Source organism: Pelodiscus sinensis, chromosome 1 (assembly GCF_052426305.1).
Source record: "Pelodiscus sinensis isolate ZL-2025 chromosome 1, ASM5242630v1, whole genome shotgun sequence".
NCBI classification, from domain to species: Eukaryota; Metazoa; Chordata; order Testudines; family Trionychidae; genus Pelodiscus; species Pelodiscus sinensis.
This window is the reverse complement of record NC_143052.1, coordinates 47,277,550-47,300,077: the sequence shown is the minus strand read 5'-3', so window position 1 is coordinate 47,300,077 and position 22,528 is coordinate 47,277,550. Positions and strand designations below refer to the sequence as shown.

The following is a 22,528-nucleotide window of genomic DNA, read 5'->3' as shown; positions in this document are numbered from 1 at the left end:
TTCTGTCCGAGAAAAAACAGAAAATGCCACACGCCTGGCAACCCTATGCTTTCTGTGTGTGGGATGCTGTTCTCAGAGTGCAGCCAGCCCCGAGGAAAAATACAGTCAGGTGTTGGATATAGAAATCATATTTTAGTAGCAGATCAAAATATTCTATTTGAACAGAAACATCTGTGATCCGAGTAATCTCTCCATTTCCCTTTACCATCCCATATTAGCCGTACCAAGTTCATAGTCTATTTCTGTGAATTTCACGGTCTTAGCATTTTAAAAATCTTGACTGTCTTGGTTTCAGATATTTACATCTTAAATTATACAGGGTTGTAACAAAGTAAGAGCATGTATTTTTAAATGGCAACATGTAAAGCTTCTACGTCTACATTTCTCAAACCAGGGGTCCTGATGCAAGACAGGGTGAGAGAGCTATTATAGGGGCATCATGATACTGCCACCCTTATTTCTGTGCTTCCTTCAGAGCTGAATAGAGAGTGGTAGCTGCTGGCTGGACACCCAGCCCTAAACATAGTGTTGTTGCCAGCAGCAGCACAGAAGTAAGGATGGCCATACTGAGAGAAGAGTGAGGGGGGATTTGATAGCAGCCTTCAACTTCCTGAAGGGAGGTTCCAAAGAGGAAGGAGAGAGGCTGTTCTCAGTAGTAACGGATGGCAGAACAAGGAGCAATGGTCTCAAGTTACAGTGTGTGGGGGGGTCTAGATTGGATATTAATGTAGTCCCCTTACTATAGGAGCCTCTGATTTTAAGTGGGAGGATCCTTTGTGCTGCAATCTAGCCCTAGAGACTACAACTCCCATGAGCCCTTGGGGAAAAGGAGGGAACAGTGGCTCTTCCAGACTATGCAAGCAGAGAATTAGTGAGCTCCATTTTTGGAGAGAGGAGCGTGGTGGTGGGGAACCTTTTCCAGTAAAGGAGCTGTTATATTGCAGCTAGAGCCTGTTACTGAGAGCCTACCCAGGCTTGAATCTAGCAGGCAGCTTCAGGGGCTGTTGATTATCCCTAGAGGGGAGAGACTCTGGCTGTGCCTGCGTCTGGGAAGGGCCTATATAAACCTGCATAGGAGGCAACTGTGAGTAACTGAGCTCTTTGAGAAAGTGCTGCCTGGGACAGAGCATAGTAAATAGACTGACTCTGCATCCAAAGAGAGGCAGAGTGACCAGCCCAGTGAACCAGAGATGCTGGCATTTAGTGGGGCCTCCTCCAGTAGCAGAGGGATTTTGCAGCTGCCTGCCTACCTGGACTGATACACACAACTTGCACAGAGCTGTCTCTACTTCAGCTGCAGACCTTCAAGCATGCCCATGCAAACCAGTGAATCCAGAGGAGTAAACACTGTGGAATGGGATAAATGGTGGCAGTATAAATGCCAGTTAGATAAGTTTCCTTTATTTCTGTGTACTTTGTTAATTGATTTTATTCACTTTTAGTCTGTTAAACCCTGTTTCTTTAAGTTAAGTAAAGGTGTGTTAATTCTAATGTAATCAATTAGATGTATATTATTCATATTTGTGGTTTTGGCATTAAATCCAAATTATTACTAGAATAATTTTATTCCTGGAGGCTCCTGCGGCACACCATTAAGTGTGTACAGGGCCAGCCTGGTGGAGGCACTGCCCATGTATATTCCTTTAAAAACAAGGGACTGCAGCAAGGGGCGAACAAGGAATCCCCAACTAAACAACATCACCACTGGGGTACTCAGGATCTTCGTTTTTTGTTAAAAACATCAGGCACCCAGACACATATGTGAGTGTGACCTACTCCTGAGTAACCCAAGGAGGAAAAAGGGGGTGGGGAGCTACATTAGGAAAAACTATTTAACTAGGAAGATGATGAAGCACTGGTATGGTTTACCCAGGGAGGTGGTAGAATCTCCATCCCTAGAAGTCTTTAAGTCCCGGCTTGACAAAGCCCGGGCTGGGATGATTTAGTTGGAGTTGATCCTGCTTTGGGGAGGGGGCTGGACTCAATGACTTCCTGAGGTCTCTTCCAGCCCTAGGAGTCTAGGAGTCTATGAATACTGTAACCCCCTAAAATGTATCTTTACCAGCCCTCTTTTGGGTTGGGTTCCCCCAGTTTGAGGAGACACTGCCTATAGGGTAAAAGTACATAAACGGCCATATTCTGTAATGGAGACCAGATTTTTTCATGGTTTATGATGCGCTTTTCATGGCCACAAACTTTCTAACTCACTTCTGTATCTCCTCCAGTATGGCTTCCACCCTCTCCATTCTACTGAGAATACACTTTCCTCTTCCTCCCCAAGCCTCAAGGCTTTCACTGCATTCTTTCTACTGCTTTCATTACTGTTGATTACTCCTTTCACTTTGATGCCGTATCCTTCCTTAGCTTTCATAGCCATGTTCTTTCAAGGTTCTCTTCCTGCCTCCCTTACTACTCTTCCATAGACGCTTCTAGCAGCTCTGCATCCTCTTTTCTCTGCAGGTTTTAATCCTGTGCTGTGTCTCCTGCCTATTTTTTCTGTTCACCTGGTTTCTAATGAATGTTCCCCATTCAAGGTGGGCACCAAAAACACTTCAGAAAATGTAGGTCAAGTTGTTTACTGCACCATGGACCATATCAGAGTCTAACATACAGAGAAGTTCCCCAAAATGCAAAGTGACAGACACCCTCAAAATATTGTGGACGAAAACAAGGTCCTCACTCTGCGTTTAGTAAGCAACAAGTCAGAGACATTTATTTCCGAGCAATTGCAAGGGGAAGACTGCAGTTGAGCGAGGGGGTGAGGTCCCCCTTCCTAAGCAGATCTTCGAATACAAACAATAAAAGCAGAAGTATATATACTTTTCCATTACATACAACAATAACTAAGAAACTAACTGTTATCTCTTAGTTTCTCCCAGATGCTACCTTATCTTAAGGTTCTCACTGGAGTCAGCATTCTATCCTTATCTCCGTATGGAGGCAAGAGGCGAAAGCAGCACCTCTTACAGTTCTCACGCTGTCAGGCTACAAACTTAGCCTGACTCTTGCTCTGCTACTGACAAACCTAAGATTGCTGCGCACAAATCTCCTTCTCCTCTTTTCCTGCCTCCACACTCCCCCCTTTTGTGATTTTAGCACAACTAACCTTTAAACCTCTATTTTCATTAGGCATTGTATTTCTGCTTCCAGATCAAGGGGATTAGTCCCACAAGGTTTGGTTGATTGTAACGGCAATGCATAATTGGTATGAACATGACTCTATATCACTAGTTAAAGCTCCCAACACTGTGCAAATAGATGAGCTTCTCTGAGACTCTATCTGCATTGCCCATGGGTTCCACCTGTTAGGTGATTCTCAGACTAACATATAGAATCATAGAATACTAGGACTGCCCTCATGGCAGGACCAAATACTGTCTAGACCATCCCTGATAGACATTTATCTAACCTACTCTTAAATATCTCCACAGATGGAGATTCCACAACCTCCCTGGGTAATTTATTCCAGTGTTTGACTACCCTGACAGTTAGGAACTTTTTCCTAATGTCCAACCTAAACCTCCTTTGCTGCAGTTTAAGCCCATTGCTTCTTGTTCTATCCGCAGAAGCCAAGATGAACAAGTTTGCACCCTCCTCCTTATGACACCCTTTTAGATATCTGAAAACTACTATCATGTCCCCCCTCAATCTTCTCTTTTCTAAACTAAACAAACCTAATTCCTTCAGCCTTCCCTCATAGGTCATGTCCCTAGACATTTATTCTTTCCGTCTTGGTGCTAGCTGCCTAACACCTCTTTCAGAGTTGCTGTGTTTTAAAGGACTCAGACTCCTCTCCTTTCCCAGCCTGCTTTACCAAGAACAGAAATATATAAATGATTCAGAAGTGTAGGTGCAGACTCCGTTGGTGTTCTGGGCTGGAGCACCCACTGGTGCCAACTTCATCCCTTTGCTCCATTGCCACCTGTGCCTCTCGCACACTGGTGACCCCATGCTGACCGACTTCTCCCACCAGCGCTTCCAGAGCACAGTGAAGAGCTGACTTGTGGCATTCAAGCTCCAGAAGGGAGTGGAGGAGTTGGGATGAGATGCCCTCAGGGAGAGGAGGCATGGAAGGGAATGAGGTACTTGAGGGGCAGGAAGCAGGGTGGGGTGAAGCACAGGTGAGGAGGGGCAGGGGCGTGAGGAAAGGGGTGGAGTGTTGGAGAAGAGAAGTTGGCACCTATGGTCAGTCCAGATCTCAATGCTTGCTCTGTCCCATTCCATCCAATCTGACGCACCTGCCTCTCTGACATACTGTCTTGGAGGGCCTACTCAACATGACCAAAAACAGAGCTCAATAATTTACCCTCCTGCACACTTTTCCTCCTTTCTTTCTGTCTCTCAGGCTTGCAATCTCTGTGTCATCTCTAATTCCCTTTTCCATCTCTTCACACATCCAGCTTGTCTTAAATCTGGTGGCTTCTTTTAAAATAATCTTACTAAAGTCTCCCTTTCTTTTTTATTTTGATGGTTCATGTGCTTGTGAAGCCATTGTTATTTCCCTCTTCCTTCATGATACCCAATTGACTCGTCTCAAATCCATACTAACACTGCAGCAACATTATCCTTGTCTTTGGATCTGACCGTGTCACCCATTTTTAGCTTGCTGGCCATTTCCAAGAACCTGTGTGTCTCGAACTAAAATCTTGTCTCTCAGTGGTGTTCAATGTTCCCCCTTACCTGCATCACAGTGGCCCTGGTGACACCTTCATTTCCTTCTTCCACTCCCATCTTTGTACCTTCTTCTACACTGCTCCTTATTTTTGGAATGCACTCCCTGTATCCCTGTGCTAGCTCTCCCACACACATTTTTATAAAAGTATTTCTAAAGATTCTCTTCTTCTACAACCCCCACAAATAGAAAAAAATTGAATATATTAAATTAAGAGGGAAGGGAGTTAAGAGTTTTCTCCAAGATAACTCCCTCCCCTAGATCTTCCAGTGGATCTTGTCTGTCTGTGTTCAAGACTGTAAACTTTCTGTGGCGAGCACTTTCTTGATAGCTGAATCATACTGGGCTGAGCACATTGTTGACAATTCCAGAAGAAGAAATATTCATACATGCCATAATTCACCCTATTTTGGTCATGTTATGTGCTGCTCAGCATCTTAGCAGTAGCACATTTGGTTGTTTTTTCCTTTGCTTTCATTGTGACCAGACAAGTCACTGGGGAATCAGAAGTGGGTCCCATGTTGCAGTAAACAACTTGGTCTCCATTTTATGAAGTGATTTTGGGTGCCCCGCTTGAATGAGGAACGCCCATCCTCTGGAAATCAGGCTGCTTTCAGGTGTTTCATGTAGGACACCCACAATTTTTGAAGCACTCAAAATCACTGTCCATCTCCGATCCTCTTTTATCCCACTGAGGAAGTAAACACATCCTCATATTGGTGCACACTTTATCACATTCATATTCTTAACAATACACTGACTATATGGAAATAGTTCATACACAAGGTCTTTATAAAACTAAAATGATTGCCCATTTCTTTATAGAGAGGCTAGATTCTTTAAGCACCTAATTACTTTTTTACTCCATTTCTTGTATCCATCTATATATTTTAGAAATGCTTATCTGTCTGTCTGTGAATTTGTTGTTCAAGAACCCTTAAATAGTAAGAGCTAGGGCCACCAAATTTGGTATGCAGCTGCCTTTTATCCTAACTTAAAGCAAAGTCAGGATTTGGGTGTACCAAGGAAACAGGAAGACCCAGGAATGGGACTGTTTTCCATAACATGGAAAGGAAGAGGAGGGACATGAGAGGGAGGGGCACAGAGAGGAGGGATGTGATACTGAAAGTAGCCACTGGACACGGTGAGCTCAGAGAAGAGTTATATGCAGAGTGGCCTTTGGGGGCAGCTGCACTCCCAAGGGAGTGGCCAGCAGGGCTAGGGCTCCAGCATCTTGCCTGCCACCAGACCCTTCCCCCCATCTTTGGCCACAGCATGGGGGGGATCTGGAAACAGAGAGAAGGCCTCTCATAGCTGGGGGGACTGGGCGGGGAGGAAAAGGCCCCACTGGCTGGGGAGAGAGAAGACCACGCTGGATGGGACCCCCCCACACACACACCCTGAGCCCTTCATACTAGGAATGTTAAGGACTAGTCGACTATCCGATAAGCAAATGCTTATCAGCTAGTCGGTCAACTAGTTGATTTCCCCCAACCTTTGCTGCCTCTATCAGAGGCAGCAAAGGGGGAAGGGGTACTTCAAAGTGGCAGTGCCGCACAGCTGAGCCCAGGATCAGCTATGCGGTGCTGCTGCGTATGGAGCCTAAGGTCAGCAGGTGTTACCAGATTTGCCCAATACTCTGGGGTATGCTCATTTATCAGGGTTACTCTTATGGGACTGGGGGAAGGATAACAATTCTATCAGTATGCTGCTTGTGCTCTCATATGGAGCTGAATTCTCCCTGCTGCCAATTCCCCCTCCCACTGGAGCTCTCCTGCAGGAACTAGGTTCCTCAGAATGGGGTTCTTACCACCTTAGCAATACACACAGACACTCACACCCACTAACAGAGAACGACTGAGAGGACTGGGTAATCAGCACTCACAAGCTGACCCCCTCGTATGTCCCTGGACTCAGCTGGCTGTGTTTAACAGCGATGCCACCCGCACCCTCATGTGCCTTTGGACTCAGTGGGGTGGATTAAACAGCACTTTAAGCTGCCATCCTCATAAGCCCCCAGGTTTAGCACTTCCCTATCCCCACTTTCACCCCACAGTCATTCACTGGTAAACCACACGATGAGCAAACCCCACAGGATTTTGGGCACTACAGGGATCTTTAGCTTGGGTACAAGAAGCGTTGTTTCAGAGTGAATGGGAAAGCGAAAACAACACCCCTTAAGGAAGAGTGAGCGAAAGAGAAAGAAAGAGAGAGAAGCAACCAGCTTAACAATGAAAGTTATTTATTTCTGAGTAGTGAATAGATATAAAAAAGTAACAATATTAAATCTAAATTGAAACTGATTACAAATATTAGGTAACCATATAACAGTTTACATAGGGCAGGGTCAGGAGGCTATGCTTAGAGAGATAGTTGATGGGAGGGAGGAAGAGAGAGAGACCTCACCACTCCACGGAGCTTGCACTGATCGGGGTTCCCAGATGATGATAACCAGGGATCCAGAGGGCAGGAGACAAGCAGAACAGAACCCGCAGCATGATCAGACAGGAGATGAAGAAGTCTCAATGGAACTGATGCAGTTTAAATCCAGGTGTCAGAACAGTTTTTCTTAGGGCAAGGATAGGAGTTTTTATAAGGATAGCTCAAAGGGAAAGAAGTGAGATAATAGAGACTGATCACCCCTGGTTATGGGTGATGTTCCTTGAACAAGCTCACAAAGCAACTAGGCAGTTTCAGTATTTTAGATGTCAATAGGATCGTTACTAGAATTGGTCTGATAATGACTAATTTGGGTTTGAGCAGGCCTCGGTTCATTATCATCTGGAGTAGAGATTTCCCATCAGTCAGTGCTTCTCTGCTTTCAGTAACCCATAGTTCATTGCAGTTCCTGCCTTGGAAGAGCTGGTCTCCATTCTGTATGCTAATGAGTTCTAGCTGATGAGGCTGGGGTGTTTCCTTAATTAGTTTAGGTGTGTCTCCCCTGGCCTTTTCATTGCTTTGTCTGATTCCAGCAAAGGCTTAGGGAAAGGGGGGGGGTGGATGGTTTTGCATGAATGTTACTCCCTGGCTCCCAAAAGCACAGGGCTGGTAGGTAACACAGGGGACTCCCCCAGCTCATCCTAGGCTCCAGCACAGCATTTCCGCTGTCCCCAGCTGACCCCGGCTCTGCACGGCATTTCAAATCAGCAGCACAGGATGGAGTCCAGGGCCAGCAGGGGACTCTGAGTGGGGACCCTGCTGGGGATTCTTGTACATTTCAAAGCTGGCATACCACGTGCAGCCCGAAGTCAGCGGGACTTCCCACTGGCCCCGGGCTGCATGCGAAGTTACACATTCCTCCTTTGAAATGTACAAGAGCCCTAGCCGGGGCTCTTGTACATTTCAAAGGAGGAATGCATAAGTGCCTATTGACTAGTTGAGTAGTCGATGGAAATTCCATCAACTACTTGACTAATAAATTAACCGTTATTTAAAATCCTTACTCTTTATCCCCATCCCTCAGTCTCGCACTCCCTAAACCACCAGCCCACTGCCCTGAAGGACCCAGGCAAAGCTGAGTAACATAAATACTTTAATTCTAAATCTGTTATAAGTAAACCATCCTGTCTATGGTACGAGGATTTTTTAAATTTTGCTTTCCCTTTGATAAGAGAGACCTCTCATTTTGAAATTATCTGTGTAGCTGAAGAGCACAGCATTAACCATCTGGTGGCAAATTTTAGTGTTTTGGATAATGCAGTAATTATCTTCAAGTGCTGTTGGTGATGTTACATATTTGATGAAACACCAGGGACTGAAAGTACTTTAGATAAATAGAATGTTCACTGTGCATTGAGGAACTGCAAGCAGCTACTGTGTTTATTATTACATCTGAAATAATTGTGTTCTGCCTTTCTGTTGCAGTATCTACTAGAGATGAAAAGCTTAATACTGCCCCCTGAACATATTCTGAAGAGAGGAGACAGTGAAGCAATAGCATATGCTTTCTTTCATCTTCAGCACTGGAAAAGGGTAGAGGGGGCACTGAATCTCTTACATTGTACGTGGGAAGGCAGTAAGTAATTCTCTTTCTTAGAAACATTTTTCAGGGTTTGAAAAGATAGAAAAGATATTATGAGTAAATAATGGCTTACATGGTACAGCACCTTCCATCTAAGGAGCTCATAGCACATCAAACCATTAACAAATTAAGCTTCACCATACCTCTGGTGATAGATATGTACTCTTGTTTTGTTCAGTAGATAGGTCAAGTTGCCTTTCTTTAGGTCATGGAGAAAATTGTTGGCAAAAGAACACAGATGTCCTGGTTCCCAGAGTCCTGTAAACCATGTTAAAAAATGATGTTAATAAACCCTGTCAATGGTTTTTAGTGAATTATGGACCCTCTAATTCCGTGGTTAGTTTCAAAGTCAAATATTGACTAGGAAAGATAGCACTAACAATGAGAAGATTTTTATGGTAAGTTTGTACAAGCTATAACACAATATTGTAGTTCAACAGAACTGCGTAGGTTTCTTATTGAGACAGAACCCAGTCCCACATATCGACCCTTTGTGTTGCTACAGAGATGTAAAGGGGCTGTAAAACTACCCTTACTGGATAGTGGAGGGTTCCCCGGCATGGCTGGAATCCCCCTATAACATCTCCTCTCCATTCTCCCACGGGTGTAGGGACCACGTTCCCAGGAGCAGTAGGTTACAGTGCCATTGCCACTGCTGGCATAATGTCAGAGGAAGCCAGAAAGCTGCTAAACTCGGTGAGTTTTGGGAGCATAAGGAATGCAGGATCATGCCCCATTGAACTATGTCTCCAAACTCTGGGCCAGGAGTAAGCCACTGTAGTGTTTCCCTCAGGGACTACATTAGGGTGACTAATCTGAAGTTCAGTTTTACTCAAGCTTAATTAAAGTGAATCAATATATTTTACTCAAGCTTAATTAAAGTGAATCATCCTCTCATCAATCATTGGCCTGAATTTTGTCTAATCTAGATTGTAAACTCTTTGAGGAAGGGATACATCTGTGCCTATGTATTGTAACACTCCGGGTACGTCTAGACTACATGCCTCTGTTGTCAGAGGCATGTAGATTAGGCTACCAGGCATAGGAAAAAGAAGCGGCGATTTGAATAATCGCCGCTTCATTTAAATTTACATGGCTGCCGCGCTGAGCCGATCAGCTGTTTGTCGGCTCAGCGCGATAGTCTGGACGTACGGGTGTCGACATCAAAGGCATTTGTCGACCACCCAGGTTTGCCTCCTGGGATGAGGTTTACCTGGGTGGTCGACAAATGCCTTTGATGTCGACACCCGTGCGTCCGACTACCGCGCTGAGCCGACAAACAGCTGATCGGCTTAGCGCGGCAGCCATGTAAATTTAAATGAAGCGGCAATTATTTAAATCGCTGCTTCATTTTCCTATGCCTGGTAGCCTAATCTACATGCCTCTGGCGACAGAGGCATGTAGTCTAGACGTACCCTCCCTTGCTATATGTAGTTTACTCCATTGTGTTTGTCTAACATGTCATATATGCAGTCTTCTATGTTCTGCTTGTTCTCTTACTATTTACTTACTTATCCCCACCTCAGTCCCCTCCATTGTTTCCTTCATTATCTCTTATTACTTCCCAATGGTGCATCTTTGATGATGTCTCTTGCTTTTCTTTTCTGTATCGTTTCTTCTCCTTCACTCACCATTTCATCGGAATTGTGCTGAGAAATGCATTACCTCAAGATCATGTAATTGCTCATAGTAATTTCCTGGTGAGGTTCCTACTGACGCATTCTATGCTTTGTCACAGTGGGACCTCTTATTACAGGTGGACTCTTTTCCCTCTTTCTTCCTCCACAGCTACTTGAAAATGTATTTTATCTTACACATGCGTCAATAAAAATAATGGCCACTCATTTCCAACTTCTAAAAGAAACAGCTGTGATTCATTTTGCTTTGCTTTTTTCAGAGAAAAGTAAATAATGGGCCAAATCCTGAGAGTCTTACTCAATTATAACTCCTTCCTTACACAACTATTTATTTTAATAGGATTTTGTTTATGTAAAAATTGAGCCAAGAACCTCAGTATTTGGCCTTATATTGGTATCTTTCAGCTGCATATCTCATCTCTAATTAATATTATTTATTGATGTGGTAAATTAAACATTTGATAATATTGTATTAGATCATTCTGCCAGTTTCATGGCTCCTATATGCAAACAGCTTTTTTGGCATCTCTGTTCTACCAAATTTTAAACTGTCATTTAAAATAGAATACAGACTTAACTGGGTCCTAATTCTTCCTGGCAGCGTACAGTACATTGAGTGCTGCACTTGATCACTTGCTGATGCTCTCTGTACACAGCAAGAATGTCTTAAAATTATAGCATGCCATTCGGTTCCTTAAACTACCAACAACTATCATTTTGCCGACTTGCATATAGGAAGTTCAGGCCAAAAAATGCATATTATTACATTTTATCTGGGTGGGATTTGAAGATTAAGTACTATCATTTCTTTAAATTGCTTAGTGGTACTTTTTCACATTTGCTTATGAGAGGAAAGCAGAATGTTCTCTCTGATGCAAGCTCTAACTGAAACATGTCTAGAATACCTTGTCAGTCTAGCAATCAGAAGGATTTGGGGTATTTTAAACCATAGGGCTTGTCCCCAAAAAAACTACACTCAGTAGATCAGAAAAGAGTTAGTTTTTTTTTTTTTAATAATCATATTGGAATATTGGTCATTTCCTGGCATTGTTTCCATTTTTCACCAGTCGAAATGCACTCCCATATGCAGTACAGCCCAAATGATACAATATGGGATGTTGATTTGTTTGGCTTGATGCAGTTGGTTGGTGCAGAAAAGTCTTTATTTGCAAATATGTCTGAGGCTACATCTGGACTTCATTGCTTTTTCGGGATACCATCCCAGGAATGCGTCTGCTTTGTCAAAAAAAATTTTGAAAAAGTGGGTGCGCTCTTTCGCAATCCCTCTAAACCTCGTTCTATGGAGAATAAGTGATGTGTGGAAAACCTCTTTTGAAAGTAAATCGGAAAAAAAATACATATCTTTTTCCAATTTAACAGTGCATTCTAAGTGTAGCCTGAGTTTCAATGGTTTCCAAGATGTATGAACCATTACAGGCAGTCCCCGGGTTACGTACAAGATAGGGACTGTAGGTTTGTTCTTAAGTTGAATTTGTATGTAAGTCGGAACTGGCTTCCAGATTCAGCCGCTGCTGAAACTGACCAGCGGCTGACTACAGGAGGCCCGAGGCAGAGTTGCTCTGCCCTGGGCTGCCTGGAATCAGCCGCTGATCAGTTTCAACAGCAGCTGAATCTGGACGCCTAGGACAGAGCAGCTGGGGCGCTGCCGGGTAGGTCCCCGCAGGGGCGGCGCTGTGGGGACCAACCGGGCAGCACCCCAGCTGCTCTGCCCCAGGTGTCCCCAAGTCAGCCGCTGCTGAAACTGATCAGCGGCTGATGCCAGGAAGCCCGGGGCAGAGCAACTCTGCCTCGGGCCTCCTGTAGTCAGCCGCTGATCAGTTTAAGCAGTGACTGACTTGGGGACACCTGGGAAGAGCAGCTGGGGTGCTGCCCAGTTGGTCCAGTAGCGCCGAGGAGCGGCGCTGCAGGACCAACCCAGCAGCCCCAGCTGTTCTACCCCAGGCGAGAAAAGCCTGGTCTGCTGGGGGGCGCACTAGCTGCGCCCTGCAGCAGACCAGGGAAACCCGGACGACGGGACCGCGGAGATGCGCTGTGGTCCTGCCCGCATCCTCCCCAGCTTTGCTCCGTGTCTCCCTGGTCTGCTGGGGGGTCTCCAGGAAGACGAGGAGCAAAGCCACGGAGGGGCTTGGGCAGCCCAGGCGCTTCTGGGCTGTCCCGCTGCCAGCTTCCGCCGAGGCTTTGCAAAGCCTTGGGGGAAGCCGGCAGTGGGACAGCCCAGGCGCGCCTGGGCTGCCCCGCTGCCCGAGCCCCTCCACGGCTTTGCTCCGCGTCTTCCTGGTCTGCAGACCAGGGAGACGCGGAGCAGCTTTTCTCGCCCCACAGTCCATGTCCTCTGGGGCGAGAAAAGCCCCGTTCGTAACTGCGGATCCGACATAAATCGGATCCGCGTAAGTCGGGGACTGCCTGTATTAACTCTGTCCCTAAAATTTGACCACATATTCTTCACTGTAACTATGAAGAAGGAAAAAAAAGTATTTTCTTTTCCGAATTATATCTTTTCCCACGGTGTCAAGTCTTTATTTGCTCCCAAGAAAAAACCCACATAGAATCTGAGCTTAAATTAAGTATAGTTAATTAGTTAATAGTATCACAAAAATGTAGAGCTTGAAGGGACCTTGAGAGGTTCTCTTGTCTAGCCCCATACACTGAGGCAAGACTAAGTATACCATCCCCAGCAAGTCTTTTCTAACTTGTTCTTAGGCCTTGTCTTCACTTACTATGGGGATCAGTCTTCTGGGGGCGAATTTAGTGGGTCATCCACTGATCGTGCTCCCATCAACTCTGGCACTCTATCGGAGCAAGAAGGAGAGAAATCAACAGTAGAGTTTCTCTCATTGATCTCCCACAGTGGGGATGCTGCAGTAGCTTGAACTAAAATACGTCAACTCTAGCTTAGCTGTTCCTGTATCTGGAGTTGTGTGCCTTAGTTCGACTTTGCCCCCTAGTGTAGACCTGGCCGTAGAAACTTCAGATTATAGGAATTCCACAGGCTTCCTTGGAACCTTATTCCAGAACTAAACTACCCTTATAGTTGCAAAGTTTTTCTTAATATCTAATCTAAATCTCCCCTGCTGCAGCTTAAGCCCATTACTGTCTTTGGTGCCCATGTGATCTGATCTCTAGTCACATCTCTTATGAAGTGAATTGTCTTTCCCCACCTTGATAATTGACCAGTGTCCTTTTCATAACAGCCCTTAATATATTTGAAGACTAATATAATGTCTCCCTTCAATCTCTTTTCTGATGATGAAATATGCCCAGTTATTTTTAACCTTTCCTCATAGCTCAGGCTTTGTAAAACTTTTATCACTTTTTCTGCTCTTCTGCCTAGTCTCTCCAGTTTGTCCACATTTTTCCTAAAGTGTGAGGCTACACCAGTGCTGTTTAGAGCACCTTGAAAGCATCTGGAAGATGAAAAAGTGCTATATATCTTATAATGTATTAAAGCACTTACATGGGCTTATATTCAAAAAGGTTTTGAGATCAAACCACACATCATCCAAAGTATATTTTGTTTAAACAGCACTAGTTTAAATTACTTCCTGAAGGAGATCTTGTAATATACATTATGCAAGTAAATCACATTAAATGTTTTCCTAGTACCTCGTCCTGCTCAGACAGGTTTCTAGTTTCTTTCAGAGTGGGTCTTACATGGATTGCAGTATTGTGCAGGAAGACCTTTGTCTTATATTTTCCAGCAGTGCCATGCTAGTCGTTCCTCATGTTAAAATCACAGACTGAAACAGCGTGAATTCTTTCATTTCTGAAGAACTAAGAACCAGAGAGTATATAGTAATTTTATTTAATTTCTATTTAAGACATTTCTGTTACTGCTGGAAAATTGTTAACATTTTTTACCTCAACAAACAGCAAGTGGACAGGATCTCTTCTAGAGTTTGGAGAAATTTACATGCTTTTTGGCAAGACACTGTTACCTTTGAGCAATATAACTATGGTGTAGATTGACTGCTTTCCAAAGGCTGGAATCACATACGTAATGTTTTTATTTTTCAATAATATTCAGACCCCAGAATAAATACCATATGTTAGCTAAAGTGCTTAAATGGAACACTGTCATTCTTCATTGAGAACATTTTCTTGTTTATTATAATTTAAAACAAATACATTGAAAATACAGTGTAGAATGTAACCACAATGATTTTCAATGTATATTGTGGTACAGAGCAATCATTCATTCTTAATACAATACCTCATTGCCCTGTGTGAGATACAGCATGGAGCACTGCGCTCTGTGTGTGTGTTCTGTATGGTATATCTACAGCATGTATTACTTATAGGACATCTGTTGAGGAAAAATTGCTTCAGTGAGTGATGTTCATATGAATAGTGAGAATAACATGTTGATGACATCTTAACTGGGGGACTAACATATAGGATAATAGAAAAGGATGGATTGATTGCAAAACTATAATTCAGTTAAGGTTGTGATGGTTCCATAAATCACAGAGTATGACTCAGGTGGTCTATGACATCATCATAATACAGATTTAGCAATCAATTTACCTCCCTCTCTGTTATTATTTTAGATTTAAATGTTACATATATTTAAAAAAATACAAAAGATAAAGTATTATTTAATCTGGCCTAAATATGCATGCTGGAAACCTTGTTTGATCTGCTATATTTAAAAAGCATGCCTTACTGGAACCTGGTTTTAATAATTTGCTATTAAGATGAGATTGCAGAATGAACAAATACAACCTAAATTATTGTGTTGGCAGCATGGAGCTATCTTCGTACAGGCAGAATGTTTTTGTTACATGTATTCTTTGCTAGTGTACCTTGAGTAGTTCATTGGGGCACCATACTACTATCTTCCTCCATGCAAAACTCCCACCAAAAGTAAGTGGAAATTTTGGGTGGTAAGAAAAATGCTCAAGTAGGCTCTGACTAGTAACACTGTTTGAGGTTCTCTCTATACATTAAGTAGAGCTGCTGTACCATGACTACTCTTTTTTTCATCCCAAAATCTCAAAAGTCTTGGAAACTCTAACAATACTATGTCAAAGTTTTCAAACTTAGATATCTACATTTAGGTACCTGACACCTTGCTCCTGCAAAAAAGGTGGCTGACTTGACTCCTGTAAAGTGGTCCCACTGACTCCAATGAGACCGCTGATTCAGTAAAAATTAAATATGTTGATAGTATTTGATGGATTGAGTGTTAAATGCATATTTAGAGGCTTAAATAAGTGTTTTGTATCCTGATAGTAGACTTCCAAGTATAAACATTTTGCATTTAGTGTCTAGGATTTTTTTTTTTTTTTTTTTTTTTTTTGCTTTTCAACATTGTTAATAAAAGTGCTCTACCAAATATGTCATATAAACACTGCACTCACAATAAGCTTTCCAATGTGTTATTTTTGTTCTTTTCAGCTTTCAGAATGATCCCCTATCCTTTGGAAAAAGGGCACCTTTTTTACCCATACCCCATCTGTACAGAAACAGCAGACAGAGAACTACTTCCATGTACGTCTGAACTTTTTCTCTTTTTTTATCCCTGGTTCTTGGCATCAAAGGATCGTTGATCACAGTTCTGCAAAACTGGCCTCCACTGATGCCTGTTGAGTTTATTGGACTAGAATGACTGATTGACAGTGAATCTTGAGAGTTCAATTAATTGTTAAAATGAAAATTCATAGACACAGCTCATTCAGTTTTAGATATCTTTATTGATGTAAAAAAAACAGATTACTTTGGGAATGTACTTCTTTTAAAAATCTATTATTTCTTTCTTGCCAAGGCAGGTAAAGTATGTCTGATCCTTTATGTAGGATATTATACCATCAAACTAAATAGACAGTTGTCCTGCCCTGTAGTCCTAATGCAGGAAATTCACTCTAAATTCAAGACAGTTTTGCCTTCACAAATTACAGAATTGAGCCTGCATGAGGACCATTAACCAAGTACCAAGTTATTGTGAGGTGATGTAAAAGGGCTGTTGTAAGAGCTATTTCAAGACACGAGCTGCAAAGAGGGTTTTCTTCATATGAAGATAGATTTGATTCTTATAAAGATATCAGTGTGAAAGTACATCAGTCATTTATTACTATGAATTTGTAAAAAAACAAGAGTGTTCTAAATGCTGTGCAAGATACCGATATAAAGATAACTCCTGCCCATGGAAAGTTTTACAATCTAAGTCAATAGGCCGTGAATAAAGTTAAACACTAATCACTCTTTGCAGTATCAGGCCGAATGACCTGTCCTGGAACTATCCCACACTGTTTCCTGTTGAAGGAAATGGGAGTTGGTTGGATCACACAGATGTTCTCAGGTTCTGAAAGGTAGACAGACATAAGATGCACAAGAGGATTGAAAAAAGGAGCAAATTTAAATTGTTTTTCATTTGTATTTGTGACTCTCCTAAAATAGGTCTTTCATTTCTAACAACTTCAGTTTAGGCTAAGTTATGTTTAAACATTCTTAATAAGTCTACCTCGGTAAACTGGAGGTAGAAGTAATAGCAAGAATCCCCTTGTTGTCAGGCCCTTCTTTCACAGCACATTCACTCTGAAATTGCACAGTAATCCTTGGCAACCAGCTTTCTCCCTCCACCCCTTTATAATCCTCCTAATTATAACAATACCTCTCAGGACTCTCAGAAATCTTTACTCCAAGGGATACTGTTAAATGGAGGGTGGAGTGTCAGGGAAATTTGGGAATGAAGAAATGACACAGAATAGTCAACATTCTCCTTTCTAGGTGCAAAACTAATTGCTGTTGTCAGATGTTAGAAGCAAGGGACTCTTTAACACTGTACATTGATGGTAATATTTTGCTCTGATAATTGTGAGAAATGCCTTTTGCTGTCAAATCTCTTGGGTTTGAGAAGAGGCGTTTTAATATACTGTGAGAGGCACAGGTTGTGTAGAGGTCCTTTATACCACATGCCTTTCTGAACCTTTAATTGCTTATATTATAAAGTGGCACCTTAGAGACTAACAAATATAATATCAGGAGCTTTTGTGGGTAAAAGCCACTTCATCAGATGAGCACTCTTTTGATGAGGTGGATTTTAACCACGTAAGCTCATGATATAATGTATGTGTTAGTCTCTAAGATGCCACAAGAGTGCTTATTGTTTTTAAAGTTACAGACTCACACAGCTACCCCTCTGAGACTTATATTTTAAAGATAATTTTCGGCAGGTAATTTGAAGAGAGGGTCTCTGCTGAAATCAGAACTTTACGGTTTGCATGAGGAATAGTTTTCTTCAAAAGAAAGGGAGAGTGGAAAGAATAACCTCAGCTAAATAAAAATATCATCCACACCTGATGTTAGATTTAACTGGCTAATGAATTACAACAACAGATCGGATATTTCAGTCAAAGGCTTCATAAGAATGCTTGTATACAGGCAGTCCCCGGGTTACATACAAGATAGGGACTGTAGGTTTGTTCTTAAGTTGAATCTATATGTAAGTCGGAACTGGCGTCCAGATTCAGCCGCTGCTGAAACTGACCAGCAGCTGACTACAGGAAGCCCGAGGCAGAGTTGCTCTGCCCCGGGCTTCCTGGAATCAGCCTCTGATCAGTTTCAACAGGCTGAATCTGGACGCCAGTTCCAACTTACATACAGATTCAACTTAAGAACCCCAGGCATCCCCAAGTCAGCTGCTGCTGAAACTGATCAGCGGCTGATTCCAGGAAGCCCGGGGCAGAGCAACTCTGCCTCGGGCTTCCTGTAGTCAGCGCTGGTCAGTTTCAGCAGAGGCTGACTTGGGGACTCCTGGGGCAGAGCAGCTGGGGTGCTGCTGGGCTGCTCCAGTAGCGCCGCTTCTCGGCGCTACTGGAGCAACCCAGCAGCACCCCAGCTGCTCTGCCCCAGGCGTCCTGATTCAGCCGCTGCTGAAACTGACCAGCAGCAGCTGAATCAGGACGCCTGGGGCAGAGCAGCTGAGGTGCTGCCGGGTTGGTCCAGTAGCGCCCAGAGCAGCGCTGCGGGACCAACCAGCAGCGCCCCAGCTGCTCTACCACAGGCGTCCGGAGAAAAGCCTGGTCTGCTGGGAGGGGGCCGTACTAGCTGCCCCGCCCCCCCCCCCCCCCAGCAGACCAGGGAGACACGGGCGGCGGACCGAGACGCACCGCGGTCCCGCCGCCCGGGTCCTCCGCCGCTTTACTCCGCGTCTCCCTTGTCTGCTGGTCTCCAGCAGACCAGGGAGACGCAGAGCAAACCCCGTTCGTAACTGCGGATCCGACATAAGTCGAATCCGCGTAACTCGGGTACTGCCTGTAGTTGTATTTTTCCAACTCAAATCTGCAATTTGATACTTATATACGTGATTAGAAGATTTACCTGGCATTGCTCTGGTCCATAACTCAAATAACTTTTGTGTTTCTTCATTTAAATCATTGTTCTGGGGTGGGGCTGGGGATAAGGGGTTCAGTATGCAGGCTGCCTTAGGGAGAGAGGACAACCCCAGCCCTCTGTCCCGCAGCACATTTCTAAAATATATAGGTGATTTAAATGAAATTATCTAACCATGTTTCTCCTGGAGACATTTTTCTGATTTTTTTTTTAAGGGAAGAAGATTTGCAGACCCAAATTCTAACACAGATGAAATTGCTATTTTTATTTTTTAACCATTCAAAGATGTTTTATAGGCTCACCAAATGAGAGCTGCAACAGTCCAAACTGGATGTTGTGCTATCCTATCATGCTGCTCAGCTGCCCTGTTCCTGTGACCTGGCAGATGCAAAATAAGTAGGCTTTGAGCAGGATTCTAGCGTATCTTCAGTCATATCTGCCAGTGAAAATGGAGAATGCAAGTGGAGTTGAAAAATGGTGTTATATGTATGGGTACAGCCACGATATTTAAAAGGGGAAGAAAAAGCTGGTATGATAAGCCTATCTTTAGATCTACCAGCCAGGAGAATATTCTTTTCAGGGAAAAACTATTGTCAGTTCAAAGTTAAGCACTGTTCCTGACTAGAAACTTGAAACTAGGCAAGAAATGGGAGATACAATTGGACAAAATAAGAACTGGCCAGAACATTTGCCAAACTGATCACATCTAACCCAAATATAAATAATCATAAAAGGTTTGAGTAAGGAAAACTTGGCTTCAGGCAAGTTCCCACTTCAATTCTGGTATACTTTTCCCCTCAAAAGCACATTGTGGGTCTCCTCAGGCCGAAGCCAGAGACTTTTCTGTTTCTCTTTTAGTTTGTGTGAATTTTTGTTGGATTTCTTATTCCTTATATGCATCAGATGGTGGTTTATAGAGTGGTTTCTTTCCCTTCCTTTGATTTATTTCAGTAAGTTTCCCTAGCTTGGATAAATTGTTTAGTTAATGCACAGAGACATTTAAAAATTAAATGTATTATTAATATGATGATGAAGGAGAAGGTCTGAAAACAGCTAGTGATGGGATAGACTGAAAGAAATGCTGTGTTGGGAGGAGCCAAGGAGGACACAGAAGACTATAGTGGAAGGAAGAGGATGTTACAGGGTAGGAGAATGTGAGGGAGGACTTCAAATTATTCTGGTGTTCAGAACCTTTACATGTGTCTTTCTGCTGAACCAGAGCTCAGAACCTTTGTAGCTTCTCTGTAACTACTTAACCCTCATGAGAAGGTCTTTCACCTACACCATGTGTTTCTTTTCTGATTTCTTCTGCAGCATTTCATGAAGTTTCAGTTTATCCCAAGAAAGAGCTTCCTTTCTTTATACTCTTCACGGCGGGATTATGTTCCTTCACAGCTATGCTAGCCCTCCTGACACATCAGTTCCCAGAGCTTATGGGGGTCTTTGCAAAAGCTGTGAGTATTCACTGACACTCCTTGCTTTTTGGATAAGTACGTACGCAAAACAAAAAGAGAAGGTCACAAATACAATGACAGCTAGACGTTGCTGAATATGAGGTCTCTGAATATTTGTTAGTAGAAAAAGCGCATCAAGGGATCTATCACTGAACAGGAGAACTTTTTAGGAATCATTTAAGGAGCTAATCAGTAAAATATATTCCAGACTTTCTTTGGATTATATGACTTTGGTTTTGGTTTCTTGTGGCTCTGCCAAAAAGGAGGGAGAAATCTGTGTTTTCACGGCTAATCCAATAAAGTAAACTAATAACAGATTGCAGAACTCCAGCCTATTCAGGAAAATAAAATGTCAGACTGTGCAAGGTTGTGATAACTACACAGCACTTCCTGGTGCCCTACAGGGACAGCACAAACTCTGAGTAGTTTCAGAAAAAATGTGGTTCATTGTTAACCAAATCAAATTAAAGTGTCCTTTTCTGAAAATGCCACAAATGATACAGGCTGTGTTGGTGTCCAGACCTCATATTCCAGTTCTGCATCTGGAGTGGGCTCCATTAGGTCTGCTCTTCTGGCTAGTGAGCTTTTAATATGGGGAAAACAAGTTGTACTCCAGCATGCTTTTTTTCCCTAGCAAAGTCTAAGAGCATCTCTACTCTGGTGTTCCAAGCCACAGAGGGAATGAGGAAATTCACTTCCCAGCAAAGTTCCAGCAAGATTGTTACTCCCTCCTCCAAGAAATCTGAGAACCCAGAGCTATAGTATATTATGTAATGTACTTATTCATGTGTGACATAGTGCTGGGTGGGTCCAAAATACCCTCTTGGCCTTCTTATTATTTCCAAATGATGCTAAAGTTCCTCTACACTCATTTAGTTATTTTCTTGAGGGTGGGGTAAGTTTTGATAATGGTCAGAAGGTATCCCAAGGTTCATTCTTTAGTGCCTTTCTCAAGACCTCATATCCTTCTGACCAGCAAAGACTGTCCATGGACTGCTTTTGGAGTTGACCAGCTACTCCATCAGCCAGACTGCTCAAATATATCAGTGCATTCATCTTGAGCTCTAGCAGTAGTTTGTGTGTGTTATGGCAATGGCTCTTGTATTAAGAATTCCTGTGTCTGCAAATGAAGAGGCTAGGTGAATTGATCAGTTAGAGTAAAATCTTACATGTCTGTCAACAAAAAAAATACAGTAACTTGCTTGAAATAGTCCTTCGTGCATTTAGCCTTAAGTCTTCCTCTGGGTGTACAGTGGATGGCATGTACTGCCCTTATTATCATGGACAAGAAACAGGGCCTCATCCTGATAAGTGCTGTACAAACACAGAACAAAAAGATGGTCTCTCTCTCACCCAAAGAGTTTATTCTAAGACGAGAGTAAAACAGATGGGTACAGACAAGACAGTGCAAGGAAACAATGAGACAAAATTGGACAGCCTGATAGCCTGCGGTATAAACACACCAATGGTCTATTATTGTTGTTATTTATTATTTGTATCACCAAAGTGCCTAGAAACAGATTTTTGTAGGCATCACAGCAAAGGAACGTTAAACGTGGTAGATGTATGAGTGAGGGATGTGTTCCCAGGAAACTTCCTTCATAGAATTTGAAAAAAAAAAAGCTCTGAAGCACAGATTTTGCTTCCAGTCAGTTTTGTTCATTCAACATGCACTATGCTGGAATTAGCAGTAAGTGAACAAATTCTGCCCTCCTATGTATTTTGTGCATCCCCATTGGCTGTCAGCCTCAGGATTTATTTAAGAGCAAAGAGTATAAATTGTACAAGAACTACAGGCAATGAGCCTGCTATAGACATTGAGATACTAGAATCAGACAAACCTGATTGTGAACTATCGTGGGCATCACTTGGCATTTTCTCTATGATGGTGCTATCAAACAAGGGGGATATTAACACCTACATTTAGCAGTTGGCAGTTGTTTCCTCAAATAGCTCTTGTTTTGGATGTCAGAGAATCTGTTCCTTTGATATGTGCATGTAGCTCCCATTGATGGGAATAGAATAGAAGCATCGGGGCTCATTATGTGACTGTATCCCGCATCAGAGAATACTTAGCACAATAAACAAACATAAACAAAACTAAATTAATGACATGCTCCTAACCCTGCATGATCTAGGCAGTGTCCCTCACCTCTGTGTACATTTCTGAAGCATACGTGGCTTCTGTGCTATGTTGAATAACATTTATAGGGATTTAGCTATATCGCTATCTTAATAAACAAACATGGGCAACAGCTGGCTTTTAATTATGAATTGGCAGAGTGAAAATCAGGCCAGTCTGGTGAGAGCCTGTGCCCTTCATCCACCAACTCACCCAGGGGCTTAGACTCAGACGTCTCTTTTTTGTTGTCTACTAAGTGGGGTAGTCCAA

At 43.0% G+C, this 22,528-nt stretch overlaps 1 protein-coding gene across 7 annotated transcripts in view; it reads left to right on the top strand.

Annotated features, from left to right (window-relative positions):
• The window catches only part of ST7 (suppression of tumorigenicity 7), a 241,517-nt gene that overhangs the window by 200,919 nt on the left and 18,070 nt on the right, over positions 1–22,528 (top strand). For 3 of the 7 annotated variants that reach the window (XM_075929165.2, XM_014573357.4, XM_014573358.4), the window contains exons 12-14: positions 8,537–8,687; positions 15,749–15,841; positions 19,997–20,136. In XM_075929165.2, the coding sequence (XP_075785280.2) occupies positions 8,537–8,687; positions 15,749–15,841; positions 19,997–20,136 (384 nt within the window). The remainder of the gene's footprint in view (positions 1–8,536; positions 8,688–15,748; positions 15,842–19,996; positions 20,137–22,528) is intronic. The other 4 variants (XM_075929166.2, XM_075929169.2, XM_075929167.2 and 1 more) reach the window with 4 other exon arrangements.